Here is a 27934-nt window from a genome sequence, read left to right on the forward strand (position 1 = left end):
TTCAAACCTATTTGTATCCTTGGGTTTACAGTGTGTCTCTTGTAAACAGCATGTAGTTGGATCCTGTTTTTTTTATCCATTTTGCCACTCTCTGCCTTTTAATTGGGGGCAGTTAGTCCATTGAAATTTACTGTAATTACTGATAAGAAGTGACTTACTTCTGCTGTTTTGTTATTTGTTTTTTATATGCCTTAAGCCTTGTCTTTGTCCTTTAGTAATGCTTGCTTTTGTGTTTTGTTGGTTTATTGTAGTAAGTCCTTTGGTTCCCTTCTGCTTTTCTTTTGTGTATGTTTATGTATATATAGTCTTAGTGGTTACCATGAATATTACATGTAAGAGCTTGTATTTATAACATTCTAGAGTATGTTGGTACCAACTTAACTTCAGTAACATACAAGAAAGTCTATCTCTATATCATTCCTATCCCCTCCCATTTTGTTATCACTAGTTAAGTCTTTGTATTTCATATGCCCTACAACATAATTTTTTTCCTTGCCTTTTATATATTTGATATAAAAAAAAATGAAGGACAAAACATTTAGAATTATCAAGCATGAATTCCTTGTTACTAGCCCTTACTCTTCTCCAAGCATTTCTGTTTATTAATAATCTTTTTAATGTATAGCTTTGAATTACTTTCCTAGTGTCTTTTCCTTTCCATCTCTAGAACTCCTATTAGTATTTTTTGTAGGGCTGGTCTGGTGGATTTGAGCTCTCTCAGCTTCTGTTTGTTTGGAAATGTCTTACGTTCACCCTCATTGAAGGATAATTTCTCTGGATATAGTATTCTTGGTTGAGAGTCTTTTCTTTTTTCCACCACTTTTTAAGCATGTCATTCCATTGCCTTCTGGCCTCCAGTGTTTCTGAAGAAAATCGGTACTTTGTTCCTCTTTCACTGCTTTCAGGATTCTCTATTTTTAATTTTTTGAGAGTCTAACTGTGATGTCTTATTGTAGATCTCTTTGGGTTCATCCTGCTTGGGGTCCTTTGAGCTTTGTGAGTTTGTAGATTCATGTCCTTCATTATTTTGGGGAAATTTTCTGTCATTATTTCTTCAAATGTGCTTTCTGTCCGTTTTTCTCTCTCATCTCCTTCTGGAATTCCCATCATATGTACATTAGGTCTCTTGTTGTTTTCCCATAATTGCACTAGTCTGTGCTCAGCCTTTTTGAGCCTTGGTTCTTGTTGCTCTTCAGCATCTGTGATTTTAACTATCTTATTCTCTTATTTGGTGATTCCTTCTTCTGACTGATTGAACCTGTTGGTAAGTCCTTCTGTTGTGTTTCTCACGTCAATTATTGTTCTTTTCAGTTGCAATCTCCTTTTTTTAGATTCTCATTTTGTTCTTTCATTTCATTATTTCTTTTAGCTCTTTGCCTATGTTTTCCTGTAGTTTTTTAATTATGTTGTTGTATTATATTATTCCATTTTTTTCATTATTCAGTCATCCCTCGGTGCACTTTCAGTCCTTTTGTCATGATCATTTGGATGGGCCCTTGTTTCTCTGTTCTTTGTGTGTCGTGTGCTTTTTTTTTTATTGGGGCGTTGAAATTTTTGAGGGTGTTAACTTTCTCAGTTTTGCCCAGTATTTGGTGTTTTTGCCTGCACTACTTTCTGTAAGAAACTCTAAGGTCGGCAGAGCCTTTGGCCTTTATTTATCGTTTCCTCTCCCTCTCTGAGATAGCTCCTTCTCCCTCCCTGGTTTAATTGGAATTTGAAAGTTCCAGATCGCATTTTTTCAGCCTTCAATCTTTCCTAAACACACCAGAGAACATGCTATAGTCAGTCTGTCCACTTGCAGGCACCACTACTGGGGTGAGATATTGTGTACTAACCAATTTTTCCACCAGAGGGTGCAGTACCCTCTTTGGTTATTCTCTTCCCTACCCTGTTTCTGCAACTATGTTTTTAGTCGGAAAACCCACATCCAGCAAGCCCCTTTCAGGGCTGGGTGTTGCCCTCCAATTTTCCCCAAACTTTCCTTCCTTGTTCTGTGGGGTCTGCTTATGTCTGAGCTGGCAGAGGGGGAAGCATTGGCAGATTTTCCTCCATTTCAGGAGGAGGAGGGTCAGCATCCCCCAGAAGGACCTCTGAAAGATCTGTCTTGTTCATTTCAGAGCCCCCATAGCCCTGTGGTGATTAGGGGAGCAGTCTCCGCTTAGGTGACCCATCTCCTGACTCCACTGTAGGGAACCTTTTATGGGAGTTTATATCAGTCCAGCAGCTGACAGTTACCAATTGGGGGAGGGGTAGTCACACCCTGAGTGGACCCCTAGGATGGTCTGCCTTATTGCTTTCAGAGCCCATCTCACAGTACATTGTCTGTGGGTATAGCCTTCACTCAATATGCTTGCTTCCTAGCCCACAGCAGCCTAAATCAGTACTTCTCAGTTCTGACTGTAAGGGGAAGCAGACAGACCTAAACTGATCCCCATGGAGGTCTGTCCTATTGGTTTCAGAGGCCTGAGCAATGGGGTACACATAGAGGCAAGTACAGTGCTGACTATGAGAGCAGACTCCACTGCATGGGCCTTCTTCAACAATTCACAGTAGGCTTGCAACTGTCAATATCTGGATGGGGGAGGTGCTGGCACACTCCAACTGGACCCCCAGGGATGTCTGCCTTGTTGATTTTAGGGCAGAAGCTTGGGGTCCTGTCTCTTTGTACAGGCAGGGGCTGTGATAGTTCCGGAAGCAGGCTCTTTTTCTGGAGCTGCTACTCTGGTTCACAGCAGCTCGTGGACTGTATGGGTGGGAGAGGGGCAGGGACAGAAGGAGAAGTGATTTTCATACCGTATATGACTCATTGATTTGTTGATTCTTGCCTCCTTACAGTTCCTCGCTGCTTTCCTCTGCTTTCCGATTCAGAGTCCCTCGAAGCTGAGCACTGTTTCCTTGTGGTATTTCTTATCGTGTTTGTCAGGGAGGGTTGGACTGAGGGTTTGTTTACGCCACCATCTTCCCAGAATTTCTCCTTTAAACTGTTTCTTATTTGAAAAATCATATTTTTGTTTTACGGATAAAGGAACTGGAACATGTCCCGAGTCTTGGTTTTAATGTCAACAAAAAGGCAGTTTGGTTATACTTTTTCAGATCCTTTGTAGTTTGGACATTCTTTCCAACAAACAAATTCTGTTCTAGGAGGGCCCAGCTATCTTTCTTCTAGACCAGGGCTTATTAACCTCAGTGCTATTGAAATTTTGGTCTGGGTAATTCTATGGGGGCTGTCCTGTACATATGAGGATGTTGAGCAACATCCCCAGCTTCTGCTCACTAGATGCCAGGAGCAGCCCCCAAGTCATAACAATCAAAAATGTCTCCAGATTAGGGACCACCGATCTAGGCAGATCTGTGCTTGATCTAACACACAAGAAATATTTCTTTTTCTGTGGTATCTTGATCTTTTCCATCAAGAAAAAAAATCTATAAGTTAATTAATATACAGGTGTTAATATCTTACAAGTATTTGTACTTTAAAAGAGAAGTGATCTTTTGAGATAGAAATGTGAGGCCTAGAAGTGAGAGAGTGTTTCTAGTGACTGTGTGTGTGTGTGTGTGTTTGTGTGTGGGGGGGCACTATTCATACCAAGCGTGAATCATACTGGCCCTACAGATTAAATGAAACTACTAGAGAATGGTTTCCAGGAGCCACAGAAGTGATCCTGTGAAAGTATGCCTGAGTCCTAGGGGGTGGGGATGGGAATTTAGAATAAGAGAAAAAGGGGTCAGAAAAGAAGTCTAGGAGGAATGAATTAAGAAGGGGAAGGAGAGAAGAATTTCAGACAAGTTACAGCTCATCTAAGCATCATTTTCCCGACACTTTGTAACACTTGGGGAGTTTCTCTCTGTCTGCCACAGATCCTCCTATTTGCCATCCTCAACTTCTAGTCTCGCCGTAATGAAATGACAGCTCCGGTAAGTAAAAATGACAGGGGTCAGATTTAGACTACATTCTTAGACATCCTTTCGATTTGAGTCAAAGTGTCAATTTAATAGCCATAGATTCAATAGATTAAGGATATTTATTTGTTATCCATTTTCTGTGTTTTTAGATCTAGCTCGGTGTCTGCCACTTGGTATATAGTCAGTATTTACTAAGTAGGTGGGGGGAGGGCATGTGTACAGAATGTATAACATTATAGCATGCAACAACACATACAACTGCTGAGAATAGGTTCCAGATCAGAGTTTCTGCCTTTGAATCTTGATCGTCTCATTTACGTGAGTGGCAACTCAGTTATCTCTCGAAGACTCAGTTTTCTTGTCTGTAAAATGGGGATTGTTATAAGGATTATATAATAAGGTTGTGAAACACATGGCCCAGTATCTGCCTCATAGTGAGTGCCATATAGGATGCACATTTGACATTGAGGTTGGGAGACGTGATGAAGCTAAATATCCATTTCTGCATGTACTAGAAATAGTGCTATGGTTAATGCCCCTGAAGCTTGTTTTCCCATTATTCATCTCTGAGCTTGGTGTCTACGCTAGAATGATCACATTAGTTGGATCCTTAGCCTTCTGCCTTCTAATTCTGAAAGCCAGATATCAGCCACTGAATTCCCCAGTCATAGACAGGTCGAAGGCCTTCAAACACAATTAATATGCTTAGCCATTCTTAACAGCCTGGGCTCCTTGTTGTTTTCCTGACTGCCCTATCAAAATATTGATTAATCTTTCATGTAACAGAGAAACAATCTTTAATACATATTCATGCCTTCATTATTAATGAAATCCTAGCTGTTGGTGATGGAATCTTGGGCAGCTCATTTTAGCTGGTGAAAATGACTACAAAAAAGCAGCTGGCAGATTTCCTGATGTGGAGCTCATTGAAATCATTTTGCATTTGAATGCTGCCAAAGAGAGGAATATTTGCTAAAAACTGTAAACAAAGTGAAATGGTATTAAAAATATATAACTTCCTGAAACAATAAATGCTCCCATTCTTATCATTTTCCCACGAACACTTTTTAGAACACTTTCTATGTGTCAGGCACTGTCCTAGGAGTTGTGCAAAAAGCACATTAACTTATTTAATCTCACATAGGCACTATCGTATAGGTACTATCTTTATCTCCATTTTATAGATAGAAAAACTGGACCACAGAGAGATTAAGAAACTTGCCCAAGGTCACACAGCTAATCACTGTCACAGTCAGGATTTGAACTCAGGTGCCTGACTCTAGTGTTCATACTCTTAACTATTGTGTCTGCTCTTTGGTCTGTATTAATGAGTAAATGAAGAGGCTATATCTAGGGATGACTTAAGTTGAAAGGCTTTCTCAGTGATGTCAATGAAGTAGAGTCCGTGTGGGATAATGAGAACACTCTGATATTGGAGTTAGATTGTCCTGGTTTCAAACTCTACCTCTGCCATTTACTAGCTGTGTGTCCGTACTTTTGATTCTTCACTCCCCTCTGGCAATATTAAACATCCCCACCTTTGATGTGGCCTCTTGATGAGCAGAATGTACTTCCAGGCCCTCTAACTTTGGGATTGGCCATACAACTTGCTTTTGCTGCTGAGATGTTAGCAGGCTTATCTCAAGCAGAGGCTTGACACTGACTTTTGCAGGTTGGCTAGCCTTTTAGGACTTCTGCCATTGCCATGAGAAACACAAACTCCAGGTGTCCTTTGTGCCTCATACCAGTGCCCCAGACTGTAGCTGTGGTGCAGTCCCCCCAGCTGACCTGCAGATTCATGCTCTGGTTGTTGCTGTTATCTGCTGTGCAGTTGGCCCCCAACTCATGGCGACCCCATACACAGCAGGATTGAACGGTTGTGTTCACTGGCTGATTTTCAGAAGCAGATTGCCTTTCTTCCTAATCTGTCCTAGTCTGGAAGCTCTGCTGAAACCCTTTCAACATCATGGCGACACACAAGCCTCCGCTGTAGGTGGGTGGGGGATGAGCACAAGATGCATTGGCTGAGAATGGAACCTGGGTCTCCTGCCTGGAAGGTGAGAACGCGTCCATGAATCACCAAGGAGCTAGACATAATTACTTACCGTTGTATTTCTCTGCGTTTTGTGTTTGCTTGTCTAAGTTTCCCAAATGTAAAGTAAGGATAATTCTTAGTTTCTCAACAGTTTCGAAGGGATAATAACAATGCCTTCCTCTCTGTGAAGCTGGATTTAGTGAGCTGATAACGCACATGAATGTTATAAAGTAAAACTTCATTCTGTTTCTATTGTTAAAGAATTGGCAACTTAGTCAGGATCTATACTAAAATCTCCAACATTTACAAAAGGCAGCATGAAATTATGGAAGATAGTCCCTCTGTTGGGACATTATCCAAATAAACACAGGTTACTCAAGCATTGTTAAGATCTATTTTCAAAATATCGATTTACTCATGAATCATTCTTATCTACACGTTAAAGCAGGCTTCTTAATGAACAAATAATTTCATGCCTTTGAAAATAATGAATTGCTTTTCTTTTTAAGGGAAACGCTGGTGGCATAGTGGTTAAGAGCTACGGCTGCTAACCAAAAGGTCGGCAGTTTGAATCCACCACGCTCTCCTTGGAAACTCTATGGTGCAGTTGTACTCCGTCCTGTTGGGTCACTATGAGTTGGAATTGACTTGGTGGCAATGGGTTCGGGTTTTTTTGGTTTTTCTTTTTAAGTAGTCTTTTTTTTTAACCAACCCAGTCTAACAATTCTAGCCTATAAAATTTACCACATGTATTTTGCACAGTGTATGTATTTCACTGGGAATGGTATAATTTAGGTACATGCAACAGTCTCTAGGCCATATTACGTATTTTAGCTAAAGCTTCCAAACACTGACATTACCTAGAAAATATTTCCGAAGTATAACATGTATGTGTATCTAACGTAGAGTTCAAACGCAATTTAATGATTTAAAGGGGGTGAAAAAAATGTAGAAACTAGATTGTTTAGGTGAGCTGGACCTTGACGTTTGCTTGGCTTGCATAAGCTAGTATAACTTTAAGTTTCCTTACAATGTTTTAAAAGTACTTTTCTATATATTTAAGGAAGTGAGGTCTCCAGCCAAGTGAAGGAGAACATAAAAAATTTGCATCTTTTTACAGTGAACCCTGTGGGATATTTAAAAACAGATGTATAGAGAAGTTAACAAGTATATGTGTTGCTACTTTCTGTAGTAATATTAATGGAAAACATCCAAGGGTAATTATTTCTACTCTAGGTTAGTTATAAAATGCTGATGAGGCTTTCATATCATAATTAGCATGTTTTAGCTTATTTATCTGGTACCTCTGGGACAAAAATTTGATCCATTGGCTGTTTTTATTAAGTGAGTTAACCACAACTTTAAGGAGTTTGTTATTATAACACTGTTATTGGACATTTATTCTACAAACAAATCACATATGTTATAATGAGATATCAGATTGCCAGCATCTTTATAGCCAGTGGTATGCCGATATACTGGCTTGGGGGTGGGGGGAAAAGGGAGGCTGGTTTGGAGTGTTTGCCAATTTCTGTAATATAAATATTCTCACTGTGACAAATTTCAGGTTACCAGTCTTTGACATTGAGCTCACAAAATCTCTAAACATTTAATAGTAAGTTTTTGCAAGCCAATCCAAGATGGCACCAGCACACCGCTGTAAAGGCTAATTCTTATACATACTGAATTCTTGTGATGGAATGGAACTTTAAAATTTTTCCGCAACGCCTTTATTTGATTTCAGTTCATTAAGAGAATATTTTTAAGTAAGACTGTTAAGGACACTTCACGAAAGTGGTTATAATAATTTGAATTACAGCCTACTTTGAGGAGCTAATCAAAGCTATAAACCCTTTTGCTAAGTCGTGGGAGTGGGCAAGTGCACACAAAGAACTCTGAATACAATTTCAGGGGATCTTGAACCTCCTGACATTGGTCTAAGCTCTCAGATTGAGAATCTCTTCCATCTGTTTGAACTGGACAAATTAATTTGGCAAGGAACATTCTGGATGTCACTACTTCTCTTTACTACTTTTGTGAATTACTGGAAAGCTCAAAAGCCACTCTTCATTGAAGAAGAGTTAAATTACAAATATTTTACTAAACAAACATTTACTTTTTGCCTCTTATATCATTATTCTGGAAACCCTGGTGGCATAGTGGTTAAGAGCTACAGCTGCTTACCAGAAGCTTGGCAGTTCGAATTCACCAGGCTCTCCTTGGAAACTCTATGGGGCAGTTCTGCTCTGTCCTATAGGGTCACTATAAGTAGGAATCAACTCGATGACAATGGTTTATCATTACTCTAAAGTTCGGAAATCACAAGGAATGCATAAAGAGATGGTGCGGTGTCTTAGTCATTTAGTTCTGCTTTTTTTTTTATAGAGTCGGAATCGACTCGTTGGCAGTGGGTTTTTTTTTTTTAAATAACAGATATACCACAAGTAGATGGCTTTAACAAAGAGAAATTTATTTTTTCACTATAAAGTAGGCTAAAAGTCCAAATTCAGGGTGTCAGTTCTAGAGGAAGGCTCTCTGTCTCTGTCAGCCTTCTTGTTAATCTTCCCCCATACGAGGAGCTTCTCCATGCAGGGACCACGCACTCTACTCTCGGCACTGCTTTCTTGGTGGTATGAGGTCCCCCTGTCTCTCTGCTCGCTTCTTTCTTTTATTATCTCAAGAGATTGCCTCAAGGCACAATCCAATCCTGTAGGCTGAGTCCTGCCTCACAACTGCCTCCAATCCTTCTGCATTAACATCATAGAGGCAAGATTTACAACATAGAGAAAAATCACACAATACCAGGAATCATGGCCCAGCCCAACTGATACACACAGTTTTGAGGGGCATAATTCAATCCATGACATGAGCTGTCAACCATTGAGGAGCATTTAATAATTTAGTTTTCCCCTTTGTTCTGCTTGTTTTGTGTGAACTAACTCTAGGACTTGTTATATTTAAATTTTTATTTTAAAATATATGCTGCCTGTATTAAATATGGTGTGTGAGGGGGCAAAAACTCAATTAACAATCACTTTTTTTCTTCTAAGTTAAGCCCCTTTTTATATATCCTCATAGTACTTGTATTTGTATTTTATAGCACACTTCATAATTGGATTTATTTTATTCTTTTTTAAAACTTTGTGCTTTAGGTGAAAGTGTACAGCATAAATTACTCACTCAAAAATTTATACACGAATTGTTTTGTGACATTGGTTGCAGTTCCCACAATGTGTCAGCACCCCCTGCCTTTCCACCCCAGATTCCCTATGTCCATTCGTCTGGTTTTCCTGTCTCTTCTTGCCTTCTCATCTTGCCTTTGGGCAGGAGTTGCCCATTTGGTCTTGTATACTCGATTGAACTTAGAAGCGTGTTCCTCACATGTGTTACCATTTATTTTATAGGGCTTGTCTAATCTTTGGCTGGAAAGTGGGCTTCGGGAGTGGCTTCAGTTCTGAGTTAGCAGGGTGACTGGGGGCTATAGTCTTGGGGGTTCCTCCAATCTCTGTCAGACCAGCAAGTCTGGTCTTTTTTTGTGAATTTGAATTTTGTTCTACATTTTTTCTCCCACTCTGCCTGGGACCCTCTACTGTGATATTGTCAGAGTTGTTGGTGGTGGTAGCTGGGCACCGTCTAGTTGTTCTGGGTTCAGGCTGGTGGTGGCTGTGCCCCTTTAGTCGTTTGGGCTAATATTTTCCTTGTGCCTTTGGTTTTCTTCATTCTCCATTGCTCCAGATGGGATGTATCTTAGATAGCTGCTTGCAAGCTTTTAAGACCCCAGATGCTACTTACCAAAGAAGGATGTAGAACATTTTCTTTATAAACTATATGCCAATTGACCTAGATGTCTCCCAAGACCATGGTCCCTAGCCCTCAGCCCCAGCTGCTTGGTCCCTCAAGGTGTTTGGATGCGTCTAGGAAGTTTCTATGACTTTGCCTTTGTCAAATTGTGCTGACTTCCTCTATGTTGTTTGTTGTCATTTGATTTACCAAAGTCGACACTATTTAGTTAGTGACTTCCTCTCCCCATCCCTCCCCCACCTTGTAACCATCAAAGTTTTTTTCCTGTGTGTAGATCTTTTCTTGAGTTTTTATAATAGTGGTTTCATACAATATTTGTCTTCTTGTGATGGAGTTATTTCACTCAGTGTAATGCCTTCCAGGCTCATCCATGTTGTGAGATGTTTCGCTGATTCAACATTGTTCTTTATCCTTGCTTGGTATTCCATTTGGTGTATGTACCATAATTTGTTTATCCATTCATCTGTTGATAGGCACCTAGGTTTTTTCCATCTTTTTGCTATTGTTAATAGTGCTGCAATGGGCACTAGTGTGAATATGTCTATTCCTGTGACAGGATTCCTGGATTGTATCTTATTTCTAGCTTTTTAAGGAGGTGCCATATCATTTTCCATAGTGGTTGTACCATTTTACATTCCCACTAGCAGTACATAAGAGTTCCTTCCAATCTCCCCACAAGGTCTCCAACATTTGTTATTTTGTGTTTTTTGTGTTAGTGCTGGCCTTAGTGAGATAGTATCTCATTGTGGTTTTCCTTTGCCTTTCTCTAACGGCTAATGATTGCAAGCATTTCCTTACGTATGTTAGCCACCTGAATGTCGTCTTTAGCCAAGTGTCTCTTCATATTCTTTGCCCATTTTTTTAATTGGATTATTTGTCTTTTTATTGCTGAGTTACTGAAGTATTTTGTATATTTTAGAGATTAGACCCTTGTTGGATATATTGTAGCGAAAATTTTTTTTTCCCAGTCTATAAGTTCTTTTTTTACTCTTTTGATGAAGTCTTTTGATGAGCTTAAGTCTTTAATTTTTAGGAACTCCCAGTTATCAAGTTTATCTTCTAGTGTTTGTGCATTGTTAGTTATGGTTTGTATTGTATTTATGCCATATATTAGAGCCCCTAGTGTTATAGCTATTTTTTCTTCCATGATCATTATTGTTTTAGGTTTTATATTCAGGTCTTTGATCCATTTTGAGTTAGAGTCTGTGTATGGTGTGATGTATGGGTCCTGTTTCTGTTTTTTTTACACATGGACATCCAGTTATGCCAGCACCATTTGTTAAAGAGACTATCTTTTCCCCATCTAATGAACTTTAGCCCTTTGTCAAATATCAGCTCCCTGGTGGTGCAGTGGTTAAGTGCTACAGCGAGCTATAGTGCTTAACCACTGCATTAGCTGTTCTAATCCACCAGCTGCTCCTTGGAAACCCTATGGGGCAGTTCTACTCTGTCTTATAGGGTTGCTATGAGTTGGAATCAGCTTGATGGCAATGGGTTTTGGTTTGTAGGTGGATTACAACTGGATTTAAATAATTTCTTGGCTGATGGTTTTAAAAAATAATTTTCTCCTCCACTAGATGTAAACTTTCACGGACAGGAAATTTCTCTCTGATTCACCTCTTTGTCCCCTACCCTGGCACAATGCTTAGCATCTAATGGGCACTAAATGAAGATTTGCTGGATGAAAGAATGAGTCAATGGTAATTTTGAATATAAATTTTCAGGAGAAAAAGACAAATGAAAAGAAAACAAAGTTTTAGTCAAGTAACCAAATTACTGGCTTTAGTTCTAATGTTGTTTGTTTTTCTGTCCATCATTTATACCCAAAGCAGCATCATTTTTGTCCTGGTCATTGAAAATTGATGTTAAGGATAGTGACCCTCTTAGATCCTCATTTAGGAATGTCTTTACTTTCAAAGGCAAGAAGGAAATTTATTTCTTCTCCATTTCTGAGGTTTTGCCTGGCTCGGTCGGTGTTTTCGACTTAATCCTCAAATGCCCAGAAAATTCTGTTTAACAATATAAATCATGACTGTAGAATTCTGATTCATTAAAGTTGAGTTGTAATTATCAATTTTTTTTTATACTGAATCACTTTGAAGATGACTGTTATGAGAGACCAGTGCCATCATTTATCAATAGGATAACTCATTCTATTTAAGAAAAATTCAGAGATTAAAAGCTGGGACTTTCACGTTTCAGCATCAATAATCCCTGGGGTTAGGAAGGGCCTTCTTATATCATAGGCACAGCAGGCATGCCATTATAATCACTAATCCTGACTGATTAAATGGGCAACTAAAGATTAGGTATCCTCATCACAAACATAATCTTAGCCTCTGTGGTTCTTAACATGGCTCCATTTGGCTCAATGCATTGGAACATGATGCCAACTGACTTTACCACATATTTACTGAGCTCCTACCATTGTGATAGATATGCTGACAGGGTTCCAGGGACAGCAAAATGAACACAAGATATGTAGTGCCTTTGACAAATTTGCATTCTGGCAAAGCAAGAATATTAAATGCTGAAATACAAAGCAGAATAGAAAAAAAGCTTGAGACATATGCTGATAGAAAAGTCAAACAGCACGTCTATTTGAATAAATCAAGCCAGGCTTCAGTGGAGGAGGTACTGTGTTGAGATGGATGTTGAAGGATGGGCATGATAGCAACAAATGAAGACTGGAGATAAAGAAGGTATTCCATGAGCAAACATATGTGGCTGGGGAAAACTATGGGGTGTATTTTCATAAGAAGAGCAAGTAATCGAGTATGAATAGACTGTACATTACCTGTGATGATATGATGGGAGAAGAATGTGGAATAGGTTTTGTCCATATTATGTGTGAAGAGTATTATATTGGTAATGAAGAATTAAGGAGGTGAAAGTCATAGGTTTGAGACCATTAGTTACCATTTGGCTTATCTTTGTTCTAAGATAGTAGACCACATCTCTATTTATAAAGACATAAGATATACAGATTTAGACCAAATTATGAAAATGACTGTTTGTATTTAGAATTAAGCCTAGAAAACCCTATAGGGCAGTTGTACTCTGTCACATGGGGTTGCTATGAGTTGAAAATCAGCTCAAAGGCACATAACAACAACAAAACAACATCTTTCTTGGACTTCCACCACTGCCTCTTCTCTCTTTTTCCCATTCTGTTCTAAGTTGAACTTATACCTGATTCCATTCCTGGTGAGGAATAACTGATCACAGCTTGGAGGTTGGAATGTTGGGATAGATGATAATTCTACGGAAAATTCCCAGGTTATCAGGGGTACTCTTAAAGCAAAAGCTTCAGGACTCAGGAATCATGTTGTAATGGCAGTCTGTGAGGCAGTGGGTAGGGTCAATAGTTCGCTGTGTAAGACTTGTATCCTCAAATCTTACAAAATAGAACAACACCTCCATGTCTCCCTTCTGTGGCTCACAGTGGTCATTGGCTGTAAGAGTGACAGCCTGACTCAGAGTATGGATGATTCAGGAAAAATCATTCCCAACAGTGGACATCACTCAAAGTATAGGCACTACATATGCTTTGCCAGTCATGTCTTCTTCATGAACTAGAGAAGGGACACTAGGCAGGAAGGATAGCAGAAAGATAACTAAAGATCAGGAGGCCTGAGTTCCAGGCTCAGCCATAAGCCTCAGTTTTCACATTTGTTAAAAATAACAACAATAGCTAGGGATGGATACGTGAGTTCTAAGAACCATTTCACCCCCTTAACATCATATAAGAAGGCATATATTATGGATTGTACCTCCCTGCAGTGCCGAGACAGAGAAATGCCAATTCCGAAAGAATCCAGGCCTTTGGAACGTGGCCCCCTTAATCGCTCCTTTCTGCGTCCCTGTCCAGTTCAGAGGGCTGTAGAAAGGTGGGAGCTTCGGAAGGATGACTGACAAGGCCACTGGGGAGCCGAATCTTCCATCAGCTCCATAAGGTGGCATTCTGTCACCAAAGTGTTCCGCTGGGCAGGTGGGCCTGGTGGGGGATCCTGGAAATGGTACTGTTTGCATGAAGAAGAGATCACATTCTGGAAGGCTGCGCGGAAGCGGCGAGACAGCAGGTTATAGATAATGGGGTTGACAGCTGAGCTCAGGTAGAAGAAGACACCTGGGAGGCAGGGGATCAAAAGGGACATGCTAAGGAGACATTGAGTGGGAGACATGACAGGGAGAAGCATAAATATTTAACAAAGACCTAGAATCCCTGTGATTACCTCTTTTGGAAGTGATAATATACACGAGGCTCTAACTGAGAATACAAAATGCACTGAACAGATCTACCACCTGTGCACTTAGGAATCAAACACAGAAAGATTAAAGAGTCTTGGAAAATTTTAGGCAGACATGGGATCTCATTGAGATGTTCAGCAACTTCCTTTGATCCCCACTTGTTTAATTAAAGAACATGTTTCCATGGCATTAACGAGCGATGCTTAAGTATCAAAAGAAGGCGAGATGTTTTTATCTCATCAGAATTTTACTTAAATCTGTAATTTGAAGCTGCAAGTAATGAAGGAATAGTAAGTCAAGGCTTAGTGCCTGCTCAGATTCCTTGCTATGCTATCTCTTCATAGAAATAGTCCCAATGTCCTTTTTCTAACCAGCTCTTCTCCTCAACAGCTGCTCCTGCCTAATTTTTACCTTATTGAATAATTGTATTTTGCTATTTATTTTCCTCACCAAATGCCTTGCATATTGCCATTTACCTGCTTAGTATATACTCTCCCTTTATTACCATATACTATTTTATTTCTTCAAAGTCTAAGATGAGCCTAAGGTTGAGAATCAGAGGACCTAGCGTCTTGTCTTGGCTTTACTTGTTCTGTGATCTTAGAAAACACTGGCACTTCAGTTTCCTTCTCTGAAAAATGGGAATGATGATATCAGCCTAACATACCCTTTGGATTATTTTGAAGATAAAAAGTTGAGATAGGATACATAAAAGGGTGGAAAAAATACTGTTTTTAATATATATATCCTCGTTTAGATAATTCAGGACAGAGTGGCATATGCCCTGGGCAAGGAGTTGGGCAGGGAGAAATACAGAGGAGAACATTGCTATGGACTGTTCTTTCAATAAATAAATACAGTAAAACCTGCAAAAGTTGAGCCTGTGGAAGGCAAAAACCTGTCAGAGAAGGAAAATGCAAATATTTTCCACTAATAGAAAGTGATAGAAAAGTGGTAAGACCACACCCTGTCAATGATGAAAAACTTTCAAGACCCAGAAAAACAAGGCAGTCCTGTTGAGTTCTGGCTCTCAGGTTTCACTGTATTGACTCAACTTCCATTATGTGCCAAGAACTTCTAGGTGCATTGGAAGGTAGTGGATTTAGACTTTGTTCTCCAAGGGCTTGGACTACTATCGTAGAGACAAAATTTATCCCTAAATTTAATTAATTAATAATACAAAAATATGAAACAGTATCTTATGAGAACAAAATATGATACCAACATTCAGGCTATAGAAATTCACATAAGGACTGTGATGGCCAGGAAAGATTTAGTGGAGGTGATGAAACACTAGCCAGAGCCTCAAATGGGTAGGAGACAGTTGAGAAAAAGAGGAGAATTCATTGTGGGTTGTCATTGGATTGAATTGTGTCCCCCAAGAAATATGTGTCAACTTGGTTAAGCCATGATTTCCAGTAATGTGTGGTTGTCCTCCATTTTGTGATTTTCCTTTGAGTTATAAATCATAATCTCTGCCTGTGGTTAAAGAGGATTAGGGTGGGATGTAACACTCTCGCTCAGGTCACATCCCTGATCCAAGGTAAAGGGAGTTTCCCTGGGGTGTGGCCTGCATCACCTTTTATAAGAGATAAAAGGAAAAGGATGCAAGCAGAGAGTTGGAGACCTCATACCACCAAGAAAGAAGCACCGAGAGCAGAGCACATCCTTTGGACCCGGGGTTCCTGTGCAGAGAAGCTTCTAGTCCAGAAAAAGACTGTTGACAAGGACCTTCTTCTAGAGCCGACCAAGAGAGAAAGCCTTCCCCTGGAGCTGACACCCTGAATTTAGACTCGTAGCCTACTAGACTGTGAGAAAATCAGTTTATCTTTGTTAAAGCCATCCACTTGTGGTATTTCTGTTGTAGCAGCACTAGATAACCAAGACATGGGTAGAAGAGATAGGATGCACAGTTGTGCAGAGGTGCAGAGATGGTTATTGTGCAAGATAATTGTAGAATGTGGAAGAATCTCTGATTATCCAGTTAGACAAGCACTGGGTCTATGAATGGAAATAGTGTAACTTAAAGATCAAAAGGCAAGTTGGGGCATTTTCTGTAGGGTTTAAGAGGTTTGTACTTAATGTGGTTGACAGTGAGGAGTGAGGATATCTTAATGGGATAATGTCATTATGAAAGCCAAAAGTTTGAAATCTTATCCTGGCAGTCTTGATGCACCTGCAGAGGTGTAATCAACTAGTCAAGTGTCACTCATAGTGACTTCTAATTTCCTTATAACACTCACATTTTTCTCAAATTAACCACAAGGTTAAATTAAAGGCTATAAATATTTTTAAGTCTAGGTTTTATCCCACAGTGATAAATGTTTGGACGTGAAATAAAGGGCTAATGTCTAGATAGAAGATATACCAAGTCCTACTGAGTACTGAGTACAAAAAAGAGGGTGACTGAAAATAGATAATGCACAAAATGTACAATACACATATATATGCAGTTGTTTTTGCTTTGTCCACAACATCTGGACCTTAAATTACACAAATCTATCTTCTCTTTCCCCAAATTGCCCATAGAAACAGCCAATGACTAGCAGAAGGGAAGGAAAAAAAGTGTTCAGAACCTAAGGCTGACAGTCGTACCAACTGAGAAAGGGGAACCTGGGTAACCACTCTCTGTTCTGTTTTAGTAAGAAGTTAGATGACTTGGACATGAACCCTGTTTCTACTCTTTGCTGGCTGAGTGCCTTCGAGTAAGTCACTCCTTTTTGGACCTGTTTCTTTGACTAAAAAATGTTGATGATAATTTCCACTTAACAACTTTGCCATGATGATTATAGAAAAGATATATAGTATTTTGCAGCTTATAAAGCTCTTGAATACCCATTATTTTATTTGCTTCTTAGTATAAGTCCATGATTTACATACAGCAGATATTATTGCTATTTTACTCTTGAGGAAACTTTGGTATGAAAGAACCAATGTGCTCCAGATAGCTCAGAATATTAATGATAGAATTAGAGTACAAATCCAGGTCCTCTGAATTTGTGACCTTTCTACCACTTGATACACATTCTATGCTATGTTCTATGAGCAGGTAAAGAAGCCTAAAAGCAGGTCTTAATGCCCTTTGAATGCCCTTTGGTTGGCTTTTAAAGGAATCTAACATTTGCTGAAGGCAATAAGGGGTTTCAGGGGCATAGATGTTTGATAAATAAGAACCAATTCAATCACGTGTCCCCTGGAAGGAAAGCCAAGGAATCATTCCTTAGACCATTCCCTACTCTAATCGTCATGCGTGGAGTTGAGGTTTTCGTGGAATTGAGGTTTTCCATGAAGTAGCCTCTAAAATCGTGATCTGGCATATCTTTAGGATTTATAACATATCTAATCAGTCTTTGAACCAAATGAAAATCAAGTATCTTCATTATAGTATAGTGGGTCCCTAAGATAAATTGATATACCCAGGTAGAACTTATTGCTTTAAGCAAGATTAAGAAACCATTCACCTGGACACTTGTTATGCAACCAAGCCAGTGAAGCTTTTACCTGACACCACATGAATGAGATTGAATACCGCAGCCAGGGATTCGGTCCACTCCTCCACAAAGCTGAAGAAGAGCCGATCAATGTGGAAGGGAGTCCAACAGATAGCAAACACTAAGACCAAGACAACTGGAAAAGATAATGAATGGGAGAGCAAAAGGCAGGTCAAAGCAAGGATAGGTATACAATGCTCACTCTAAGTCCATTCATTCCTTCTAGCATTTTGCCCTCACTTTTGCTTACATCTTTGTTAAAGGCTCTAATTGTTGCAGGCAAGCTCAATCTTAAAGAGCCTAAGTATACAGTATTTAAATGTAAGAAATATTTTTATAGGATTTTGGAGCAGTTTTCCATATGATTGTACAAGATTTCTTGTATAATTTAAGCTTCCTTTAGAACGTTTGAAATTATATTGATTTGTTTGTTGTGGAAAATAAAGTATGTTGCATGTAGACTGTTGAAAACACAAACTAGTCGTATAAATAAAATGATTGGCTTCAAGTAGTTGGTATTCTCTGAAGTCATAGATTAACAACAAACTGTTAAGTGTATGCATGGATTCAATTTGTTACTCTAGAAGTAATTAGAAATATATTTGAATTTAATCATTTAAAATTCTGTACAGGATGTGGGAGGAGAGAAAGAGTGAGCAATCACTAGCATAATATTGCTTGACAAGTGTCTTTTGATTGGGATGGAAATGGGCCTATTATGTTATAAATTGCTAGAGCACAGAATTCCTTGCAGTTTCTTTTTCTCAGTTCCCAGTATAGATGTTGGTACTACTAGAGCTACTTTTTGGGGCATTTAATCTCCATAAATATAAATATGCATTTTTTTAATCTTCTGAAGTTATAGAATGTTTTTCTTTGCAGTGATATAAAGTCTGGGATTGCCTGAAAAAAATCTATTAGGGGGTGGGGTAAATGGTATAAAAGAAACAAGATTAGCTGTGAGTTGATAAATTTTGAAGCTGAGTGATAGGCACATGGGGGTTCTTTTTATAGTTTGATCTACTTGTGTACATGTTTGAGGTTTGCTATATTAAAAAGTACACATATTTCTGGTTTACATTAAATATATTGAGAGTAAGATGTCTGCCCTTGTGGTGTAGTTTCAGGGATATCTGGAATGTTCTTCTGAGCTTAAGCCTAAAGAAAAAGTCCCTCTTCTGCTCGCTACTGCCTGTAGTTCCCTTCAGGTAGAATTTAATTCCTCTGAAAATTGTAGCCCCTTTTTGAAGGGCAAATATCTTATATTATGTTTTATCACTGTGACTTAAATGCCAATGAGCTCCAAGTCTTTTTGTAAGAGTAGATTATAATCCAGGGGAAAGGAGGCGAGACAATGAGGACACTAGGTTTCTTAATAGGGAGCGGCAGGTGCTATCCTGTGTTAAAATAATCCTAAGAAGATGACTATTAGAGTCGAAAAGATAAACTTAAGTGATTTCCCAGTTTTATTGCTCATCAATACCACATAGTTATAGTGAGCATTCCTATGCATATTAGCCTGGAGAATTCTTTCCTTACAAACCACAGGTTTTAAATTGGAATATATATTATAAACCTCCTTTCCCTCATCAGCATCTTTCATAGAACCGTGCTGGATCATGTATTGTGTGGATCAGTGCCTGGATATTTTTTTAAATATCTTTATCTACACAGAAGTTGTACTGTTTTATATGCCATCATACAATGTCAGAGATTGAAGCACTACTTAAAGGAACTCCTCTCCAGATGTTCTTAACCTTGAATTAAAGACCTTGTGGAGCTCGTGAATGGACTTCAGGGGATCATAACTCCCTGAAATGAATATAAAACGTTTGCGTATGTGCATTCGTACATTTTTGGGGGGAGTATCCACAGCTTTCATCAGATTTTTCAAAGGAACCCCTAATGAAGCCAACAACTAGTAGGTTCTTGTCCAGCAGACTAGCGAATTGAAGTCAGCCAGATGCAGGGTTGGAAGAACAGAAAGGTTTATTCACAGTTTGCAAACTGGGAGGCAGACAGGGTTTCACAACCTAAGGCTGCCAGAGCCCTGAACTAAGGCAGATTTGCTCCTTATATAGAGAATGACATACATATTCATGAACAGTTAGGGAAGGATCTTCAGTCCTGCCATGTGTGTGCAGTCCGCATAATTTTGTGAATGAGTTTTTGTGCAGGGCTCTAAAAATACTGCGCACAGCCCTAAAAAAATGGCGACAGCTCTCTACTGCCCCCCCACCCCCTGGAAGGTCACATAGCGGGTAAATTTGGAGTTGGTGTGCCTGCGCCTCAGCCTCCTGCCAGGAGAAGAGAGGAAACCTGGGGAATCAATTAATCATGGTGAGGTGTTGTAAAAGTTGTAAAAAAAAAAAATGTAACAAAAGTAGACTTTTCTGAAAAACAACTATTATGGGATGGTCTATAACCCTCTGCCCATTTCCCTAACACACACACACACACACACACACAAAAGACAAGATAGGTTAAAAACAACCTGCTCATTTAACAGAGGGAAAAGCGATGCTCAAAGACTTAGAGAGTGGAGCAATGTACCAAACCCCACACAAAGTGTATTATAACGGATGCAACTTAGTGTATTGTTTTGAAGGTTAAAAAAGCAAACAAACAAACAAAAAACCCCAGACAGTTTTAGAAGCTTGAGTAAGCCAAGGGAGACCAGGCCATGGTATTGTATTTCAGGGGCATTCTGATGCTGACCCCTAGCAGCACTTCTCTCAGTATCAAAAGTGAAGGCAACTTCTTCGCTTTTACTAACAAAACAAAACAAGACAAAATAGAGGACTTACACAGCATCTTGGTGATTGCCTTTCTGGAAGGTCTCTGGATATTTGCAGTCATTTCATCTACCTCAAGGGACTGGTCTCTTTTCAGCTGACAGGTAAGTGGAAAGAGGAGGTAAGAAGGGTAAGCACTTTTTTTTTCTTCTGTTACCCAAGAAGTATAATTTGAACACTCACTTTGCAGATGGAAAACTAGGACTTAGAGAAATGTTAAGAATCTGTCAAAAGTTTAACAGTAAGTTGGAGGTGAAGTCGGCTCTGGAACCCAAGTCACCTAACTCAACTGGACACATGCCTGTGGCCAAGTCACAGTGCCACTGTTTTTCATATGCAATTCTATAGCACACTAGTTATACAGTATTGTAATAGGTGTTCTATGAAAAATGTGAAATACTGAAGTAAAAAAAGTTAGATGTAAACATTCATTCATTCGTTCAAAAAATTTTGAAGATGTGTTGTATGGCAATCCCTCTGCTATGTGGTGGGTAATCAGTGGAAGGCAAAAGCAAATGGGATGTCATTCCTGCCTCATGAAGGTTACAGTCTTTGTAGTGGGTCTTCTAGGATCTTTTAATATGCTACTGAGCATTGTAAGGAGCCTGGGAGGCTCAGTGTTTAAGTGGTCAGCTGCTAATTGAAAGGTGGGCAGTTTGAACCCACCAGCCACTGAGAGAGAGAAAGATGTGGCAGTCTGCTTCCATAAAGATTACAGCCTTGGAAATCCTATGGGACAGTTCTACTCTGTCGTATAGGGTCGCTATGAGTCAGAATCAACTCAATGGCATACAACAACAACAACGACGATGAGCATTATGAATGTCCAAGAAGGATTGTGCTCCTCTGACTAAACAATATCCTTCTTTAGCTCTTAGTACTACTATGTTACAAAGCACAATTTGGGAAATGCTGCTTTCATTAATATTATTAGTCAGAGTGCATGTGTTTCTGAGCTTAGAGATTAAAATATATTTTGGGAGACGTGGTGATTCTGGATGTAACATCTGAAAATTTCGAATAATAACACACTTGTACTACTGACTTTTTTTTTTTTGGTAAAAGTATACAGAGCCAAAAATACACAATTTCATTCACTTCTATATGTACATTTCATTGATATTGATAATATTCTTCAAGTTGTTTTACCAATCTTGCTATCATTTCCTAAATTATTCTACTACCATTATCTTAAACTCACTGTCCTTAAACTTCCCATCCAAATTTTTGAGTTGCCATTGTCAATTTGATTTCACATAGATAGTTCTTTAACAGAGTACAATGCCCGAAACAGATGTACTTTACTAATTAAGGTAAGCTTTTTTTTTTTTTTAGTTCAAAAAAGACTTCAGGGGATAGCTTGGTTTAAGGTTTAAAGTTTAAAGATGATATCAGGGCAATGGTTTCAGAGGCTCATCAAAACTCAGTCACTCCAGAAAGTCTGGATTCCATTCAGAATTTGAAATTTTGTTCCATATTTCCCCCATTTTGATCAGGAATCTTCTGTAGAATTTTAGATCAAAACATTCAGTAATGGTAGCTGAGCAGCGTCCAGTTCTTCTGGTTTTATGGCAAAAGAGGCGTTTGTTCATGGAAGCAATCAGACACATTTGATTCTTTCCTCAGATTCCTGACTCTCCTTTTTCCTCTGTTGCTTCAGGTGACTGGAGACCAACTGTACCTTGGGTGGCTGCTTGCTAGCTTTTAAGACCCCAGTCACTACGCAGTGAACTAGGAGGTAGAATAAAAGCACTGAGAAACAAACAATATTAGACCAATTGATTGGGATGTCCCTTGAAACTATGACCCTATACCTCCAAACCAGGAAAACAAATCCCACGAGGTGTATGGTTGTGTATAATCAATCTCAACATCTGTTTTATTTTTTTATTTGTAAAAAACATAACACAGCATTTGCCATTTCAACATTTTTCGGGTGCTCTACTTTCAATATTTCTTGCCCATTTCTAGTCCCACCTACTCCTGGAATTCTTTGGTGGCCACTTTAACCCACTGGCTTTGCCTTCATCTGAACTCCTATAGCACTGGACATCTGCACCACTCATGTAGTAGAAGAATTATTTCCTTTTAATTTATGTATTTTTAGTTTGTGGGGATGTGTAGCCAGATAAAAGAAACTTCAGGGACTCATGATAAAAGTGCCACCAAATAGCTGGAAGAAAGCATATACTTGCCATTTGTTTCTCTAGCATTTATTCTCCTCTCCTCTTACCAGCTATGCTGTGATTTTCCCTTAAGGCATTCATTTACTCCATTCCTATTCTTAGTCATTAATTTGAATAGGAACGAACCCAAATCCATCTCCTTGAATAATTTAAGCCCATCAATGCATCAAACTATCAACCTTACTAAGTCATCTCCCATGAAGTGTCCTAAAGCTTCTAATTACTTTGTGCCATTTTTGAAAGTTTGAAGTTATTGCAAGGTACAGTTATTTCATTATTTGATTTCAGTCCATAATTAAGAAGAGTGAAAGAATATTGAGATCTCTTAGTCACATCTTTGGGTGATTTACCAGCTCTCAATGGTAATTTCTTCTCCCAACGGAATGATTTTTTTAAACATCAAGCAAACAGTTCACACAATGATTTTATGATCAGGCTTCCTGTACAGATATGCTTTGTGCTGAAAAGAAAATCATGTGTCTATTAATCACTGTAAACTTCTTAGCTTCCTTAGGTTATAATTACCCAACTAGCTAGCTAGAGAAAGAGTAAAAAACAGAATATTTATGCAATTTTACATTGTTCCACCAAAATTTGAAGTGGTTGACATAGTAAAATAGAATCCAAACAACTTGCCCAGCCAATATTAAATGCTGTTGTGTTTGTTGTTGAATAACTTGATCTTCCTTCCCATATTTAGAAAAATAGATATTCAAACATTAATTATTCCCACTCACCCCAAAACATAAATTTTAAAACTTATTACAAAAGGAGAAGTAAAAATTTGTGATCATTATGTAGGAAGTTGAGGAGCCTTGCTAACCCAACCCTCTTATCTATGTGAGATCAAAGGCGAAGAAAAGAGTTATGGGTTATTTATTATTCGGATTGATATATTAACCTAATCACTTGTTTAATATTGAGTAAAATCATTCCACCAGCTGTTTTTTACACAGTTTGTGGAGACTTGGATTCAGGTTACCAAGACATAATCACAGCTTTTGTGTAAATATCTCTACAACATGAACAAAAGCCATAAATAAATAAATTAGTCTGATGAATTTCAATTATGGTGTTGGTAAAGAATATTAAATATACCATGGACTGCCAGAAGAATGAACAAATCCGTCTTGGAGGAAATACAGCCAGAACGCTCCTTGGAAGTGAGGATGGTGAGACTTCGTCTCATGTACTTTGGACATGTTATCAGGAAGGACCAGTCCCTGGATAAGAACATCATGCTTGGTAAAGTAGAAGATGAGTGAAAGAGAGGAAGACCCTCAATGAGATGGATTGACACAGTGGTTGCAACTGTGGGCTCAAACACAGAAACGATGTGAGGATGGCGCAGGACCAGGCAGCATTTCATTCTGTTGTACATAGGGTCGCTATGTGTCAGAACCAACTCGAAGGCACCTAACAACAACAGTGTCTGAGATGTCTGAATTCTGCTGCTTTTCTTATATTCACCCACAAAAACTCAAGCGTTAATGCCATATTCGGGAGATTCAAGGACCAGGTCAAAGGTTCTCCCAGATGGGGAGGAACTTGCCCTGAGATTGTCTCTTCTACATTTCCATGATATTCAAACCCTGTTAAGTAGCTCATTGGAGACTGGTGTTCTAGAATGAGGAAGCAGTGCCAAATGCATAGCTTTGACCATATAAATGGGCTCCTCCTTCTTCCCTGGTCCTGTGATTTCATGGGTTTCGTGTTTGATGTCTTCTCAAGGGAGTAGATCACAGCGTCAACTGTACCTTTAGACTTGCCAAGAGAGTCAGTAACTTGAACAATTGTTAGAGTTGCTTTAAAATCTCTTAGATCTAAAATGCCCTTTGAGGCAATGTTTCCAAGTCTCTTGTTTTAAAGATAGACTAGCTCAAGCCCAGCAATGTGGGAAGTAATTTAACCTCATTCACTCATTCACTGAACTTACAGTCTAATTGAGGAGAAAGAAAATAATTAAGGAATCCACAGGTATAGAATTATATAATGTGATAAATGCAATAAGGGAAAATCACTGGGAGCCATAAGTACCTACACCAGTGACTAGATGTAGCTCGGAAATCAGGGAGGGCTTCCCTGAGGAAGTGATGATTGAATTCTGATTTAAAGATAAGAGTTAAAAAGGCAAACGTGATGGTGGTGGCAGTGACAGCAGAAACATTCCAGGCAATGAGTACAACATGTGCAAAGGCCCTGAGGCCTACTGCAGAATAGGACCTACAGCTCTTGACTCTCAGTCTAGGGATCTTCAAATTCTTCTAGGACTGACACTCTAAGCATATGGTTCCTATCCTGGTGTCTTCTAGTGCCCTGGGTAATGCCTCATCTTTCCTGAGACCAGGATGTTATAAGTTGCATTACACACACAAGTCAAACCAGAGTGGTTTCTAAGCTGCTATCTGAGCTGTCACTTAGCTATGGGTTTATGACAACAAAACAAAGTGAAGCTCAAAGAAATCGTTTTGGGTGCGATATGTATTTTCTATTCAAAATCAAATGTTCCCCACAAATTGACCCAGTATTAGTAATTATTTAGTGTTGGACGAGATGGTATTAATAAATTTTGGGTGGGGATTTCTCCTAGGTCTCGTAATATTCTGGAGTCATGCAGAAGTCTTACCCCTCAGTGAGATGGGCAGAGCTGTGATGAGAAAGATACGGCTGTGAGCTAGCTTGGGGTGACATATGTCTCTGGGAATGCAGAGGCTGGCCAGTCCTCCAGGAGGAGACTGACACAGCTCCCTGCCTGATTAGATTTACTCCTGTATCCAGACATCTGTGTTTCTTAGAATCCATTCTTCCTACCTAGATCTTGTCATTCCCCTCAGGGACAATAGGTATTCAAAGGGCCACCTGTGGGGCACTCACTTCTGGTATTCACCTTTCTGAAAGGTGGACTGAGATGGGAGTATATTAATTTCGAGATAATGCCTGGGATCAGCACCAACTTGGAGCATTTGATGTGAGTGCTTGTTCGCATTTCATTTATAACTCACACCACCACTGCTCCCTCTCACGGTATTTCTTCCTTTTTTTTTTTCTTTTTTTAAAGGAATCATAGACTATTAGAACTGGAAGGAAACTCAGATATGATCTGATGTGACCTTTTCATTTTATAATTGGGAAAACTCCGGTCAGGAGAAAGTATGTGGCTGGTATAATGGCATATTACATGTCAGCGACAGACCTGGGAATCTAAACCTTTGCATGGCTGTTTACTACACAAGCTGCCTCCTTAAATGACTAGAAGATCATCCCAGTCAAGACTTGCATTTCTGTGAATTTGGATGCAGAATATGCCAGGAGAGAAATTATATACACTCACTCCCACCCTTATCTAAAAGCGTCCCTTAGCTAATTTAAACCCAGAAAAAGAAAAAAGAGAGAAATCAGTTTACCACCATAAGCATAGGAAATGAACCTCTAAGTATAGGATATTTTGCAAACTGAGTGATGATTTTCCATTAATCTCAAGAAATCTCATTCATATACCTTCTACTCTGTACATGGGATCTGCTTCAGCTCCCTACCGCTCAATCTCCATCTGCTTAGGGAGGAGTTGGAGCTGATTTCAGTCAGTTGTATTTAAACTGATATTTCAGCAAAAGAAGTTAAAGTAGCCACAAAGAAGTGTCTGACTTTAAAAGTATGTATCTGTCTTGGACTACAAAACAGGCAGGAATAGTCGTTATATTCTGATGGAGTTGGAGTGGAGGAAAATGTCAGTGCAGACATTATATGGGGGCAAGAAAGAGACCTCAGCATGTGGAACAGTTTTTCAAGGTGTGGTTACCTGCCCCAGATCACCTGATGTGCTTATTTAAAATGTAGGTGCTCCACACCACCTCACACTTATTGATTCAGATTCTGTGGGAGGTGGGGCTTGCACATTGGTACTCATAAGTAAGTTTTTCAGGTGATTCTTGGGGACACTTATTTTTGAGAACCACAGACATACAGGGCAGAGTAATGGAAGATGAGTTAAAAGAAATGACTTAGAGTTGCAGTAACTATAGTCCTTTAACTTCTCAACTCCCCCACCTGAGCTCATTAGCTTTTCTCTATGCTCCCTTCCAACTCTGAATTTCCCCAATTCTAAGTTTTGCTCTGATTTTGGAGCCAGTATAAAGAGAAGGGGGAGGCTCGACATGCTAGCCAGCTTGAATACTCACTCTGAGCCCCATGAGGTAGTAGAGGACGCTGATGACAGTCATTGGGAGTATGTAGAAGAGAAAGGAGGTGACCTGGATGATGAAGTTGTAGATCCACATGGGCTTGATGACTGTGCATGTGGCAGAGCCTGGGACCAAGGACCCGTTGGGAAAGTATTGGAGCTTGATGCCATGGATGCTGGTGTTGGGCAGAGAGAAGAGGATGGAGAAGCCCCAGACCACAGCGAGGATCCTGAGTGCCCGCCGCCGGGTGCTCTCCAACTTGGCACGGAATGGGTGGAGGATGGCCACGTAGCGCTCCACGCTGACCGTGGTGACACTGAGGATGGAAGCGAAGCACACGGTCTCAAAGAGGGCCGTCTTGAAGTAGCAGCCCACCGACCCAAACAGGAAGGGATAGTTGTACCACATCTCATAGACTTCCAGAGGCATTCCGAGGAGCAGGACCAGGAGATCTGAGACAGCCAAGCTGAAGAGGTAATAGTTGGTGGGTGTCTTCATAGACTGGTGCCGTAGAATCACCAGACACACCAGGAGATTGCCAATGACCCCAACCACAAAAATCAGCGTATACACTGCAGTCATGGGGAGGAAGAGGGGGCTGCGCGGAGGCCCATAGAGGAAGGTCAGGTAGTCCTCAGTGCTGTTCAGGTATATTTTGAGTGAATCTTCCAGCTCCATCAGGTGGATCCAGGAAGAATTCTCACCTTTTTCCATCACTGTAACTCAAATCTGGAGACTTGAGCCTCCCCTAGTATGAGGCTTTGCTTCAAGCCCAGCCAGAAAGAAAAGAAAAAGCATTCAGGAAAGCACAGACTTGGTGAATGAGGGCAGGAGAGACTGAGACTGAGCCTTCAGCCTCAAGGTTGGGCTGCTCAAACGCTAATCCCTTTTGAAGAGCCCCCGAGACAGAAGCCCCTCCCCTCCAGAGCTATGGGCCAATGAATGTGTGTCATACCGCACAGCACACAACTGTGGGTGTGTTGGCTTTGTGAGCAGGGAGCAGGGGAGGAGAAGGAGACATTTCTCTGAAGGAGATGGTAAAACAGCTGACACAGACAGTGACAGTCTGTAACTTAAATAAGGTGTCGTAACTCTGAGCAGTGCATTTTGCAACCTTGTGGGAATCTGGGTGGAAATGCAAATTAAAGTTGCAGATTCATGGGTAGAAGAGTATGAATCTCCATTGATTCTTGTCACTTGCACAGCATGACAAAAATGGTACATCAATGGATTTCTCCAGTTATCTTGTTCCCTTGGAAATTCAGGTCCCTCTGGGGAAAGCACAGGCAAT

At 39.7% G+C, this 27934-nt stretch overlaps 1 protein-coding gene across 1 annotated transcript; it reads right to left on the bottom strand.

Annotated features, from left to right (window-relative positions):
- Positions 1-13611: 13611 nt before the first annotated feature.
- Positions 13612-27360, bottom strand: NMUR2 (neuromedin U receptor 2). The gene is made up of 4 exons (XM_049858665.1): positions 26641-27360; positions 20289-20373; positions 17492-17617; positions 13612-13868 (listed from the first exon to the last, which is right to left on the bottom strand). Exons 1-4 carry the CDS (start codon positions 27355-27357, stop codon positions 13612-13614), a joined length of 1185 nt encoding a protein of 394 aa, XP_049714622.1. The 5' UTR covers positions 27358-27360.
- Between the last annotated feature and the right edge of the window lie 574 nt (positions 27361-27934).

The sequence above is a fragment of the Elephas maximus genome, chromosome 2 (assembly GCF_024166365.1).
Source record: "Elephas maximus indicus isolate mEleMax1 chromosome 2, mEleMax1 primary haplotype, whole genome shotgun sequence".
NCBI classification, from domain to species: domain Eukaryota; kingdom Metazoa; phylum Chordata; class Mammalia; order Proboscidea; family Elephantidae; genus Elephas; species Elephas maximus.